At 43.7% G+C, this 1,584-nt stretch overlaps 1 protein-coding gene across 4 annotated transcripts in view; it reads right to left on the bottom strand.

Moving 5' to 3' along the window:
* The window catches only part of Oit3 (oncoprotein induced transcript 3), a 29,532-nt gene that overhangs the window by 14,895 nt on the left and 13,053 nt on the right, over positions 1-1,584 (bottom strand). For all 4 annotated transcript variants that reach the window (XM_004624376.2, XM_023719171.1, XM_023719163.1 and 1 more), the window contains exon 4: positions 5-127. In XM_004624376.2, the coding sequence (XP_004624433.1) occupies positions 5-127 (123 nt within the window). The remainder of the gene's footprint in view (positions 1-4; positions 128-1,584) is intronic.

Raw genomic sequence — 1,584 nt, 5'->3', positions numbered from 1 at the left:
CTACCTTCACAGGTCTTGCCATCGCTGCGAAGCACTCGGCCGACCCCGCACTCACAGCGATAGGAGTTTTTGAGGTTCACGCAGATCTCACTGCAGCCACCGTTGTTTTGCTCACACTCATTTTCATCTGTAGGACAGAAACCCCCTGGTTGCTGCATCTTGTCCCAAGCCCTGAGCAGAGTCTTCACGCCCTCTCAGAATCAGTGGCACGCATTGCACGCCCGCTTCCCACAGTGCTCCAGCACACCATTCCTGCAAGCTCTTTTCTCCAAGCAGGCCTGTTCATCTGCTCTCTGCCCTTTGGAAAGCCCCGAACTACTCGCCCAATTCTCTCCCCTTTTAGGGGCCAAAGTATGAGGAAATGAAGAGCCTTTTGTGTCCTGGAAATACCTACTTATTCGTGTTGGTGACTCTTGCTTTTTTTCAATGAGTTTCTGAAGAGCTTCTAAATAAATACAAAGTTATAAAGTGTGTTTTAAGTCATGAAAGGACCTTACTGTGCAGAAGGAGATAACTGATAAGGTATTTTGCGAGTCTTCTGTTACAACATGAACTACTCTTAAGATCTATTTTAAAAAATTGGAACAGTCTTGCATTGCATTTAAGCAGTAATTGCTAAACTTTTTAAGACTCTGATGGAAGATATGGACTCTTGCCATCAAAAAAACTGCACACTTGGCAATAAAAGTCTACCCACCTCCCTCTACATACAAAGAAGGGAAGACTGGGATCTAAACTTATCTTGGCTCCTGGGAATTATAGACCTGGATGTGGGACATAAGGTAGGCACTGATTTTAAACATCTATAGGTGGCAGTAGACATGGCCTTAGGCCAAAAAGAGGAGATGAACTGGACCTGAAGTCCTGCTTGAGTCCATGAGTCCTGCAGAGGAAACCCCTTGCTATGATTTGGATATGGCTTAAAGTTCTCCCCCCCCCAATTTCATGTGTTAGAAGCTGGTCCTGGTATGGTGATGTCAAGAAGTGGTGGGACCTTAAGAGGTGGAGCCTAGTGGGAAGGTGCTACGTTATCAACGTCACTGCCCTTGGAAAGTAGTTCTTGGAGGGCCCCACAAGGTCTCCCCCCAGTAGGTCTCTAGCTTCTTGTCTTGCTGTGGTGTCTTTTGCTCACACATGCTCCTGTCATGAGACCATCCATCATGAGACCTTCCCTAAGCAGAGTGAGTTCCAACACTATACCCTTGAGCCTCTAGATTTATAAGATAAATGTTTTAACCCTCTTTACAAGCTACCCAGCCTTTGGTATTTCATTACAGTAACAGAAAATGGACTAACATACCTCTTTTTTTTTTTTTTTTTTTTTTTTTTTTTTTTTTTCTGAACCAGGGATTGAACTCAAGCCCTTGTGCTTGCCAGGCAAGCACTTACTCTACTAAGCCATCTCCCTGGCCCCTATACCTCTTAATAAGTTTGAAAGTACCAAAAATTTGCCAGGTGTACCAGGAAAGAGAGAAAAGTTTTCAAAAAACAATGGAGAACTCAAACCAGGGTCCCTAAAATGGTTGAAGTAAGTATTTATACTTTCCATATGGTGAAAGAATCTTTGAAGCTGTTATAAAATTC

The sequence above is a fragment of the Octodon degus genome, unplaced genomic scaffold, assembly GCF_000260255.1.
Source record: "Octodon degus isolate 3935 unplaced genomic scaffold, OctDeg1.0 scaffold00005, whole genome shotgun sequence".
Taxonomy (NCBI): Eukaryota; Metazoa; Chordata; class Mammalia; order Rodentia; family Octodontidae; genus Octodon; species Octodon degus.
This window is presented reverse-complemented; position numbering and strand designations above follow the sequence as displayed.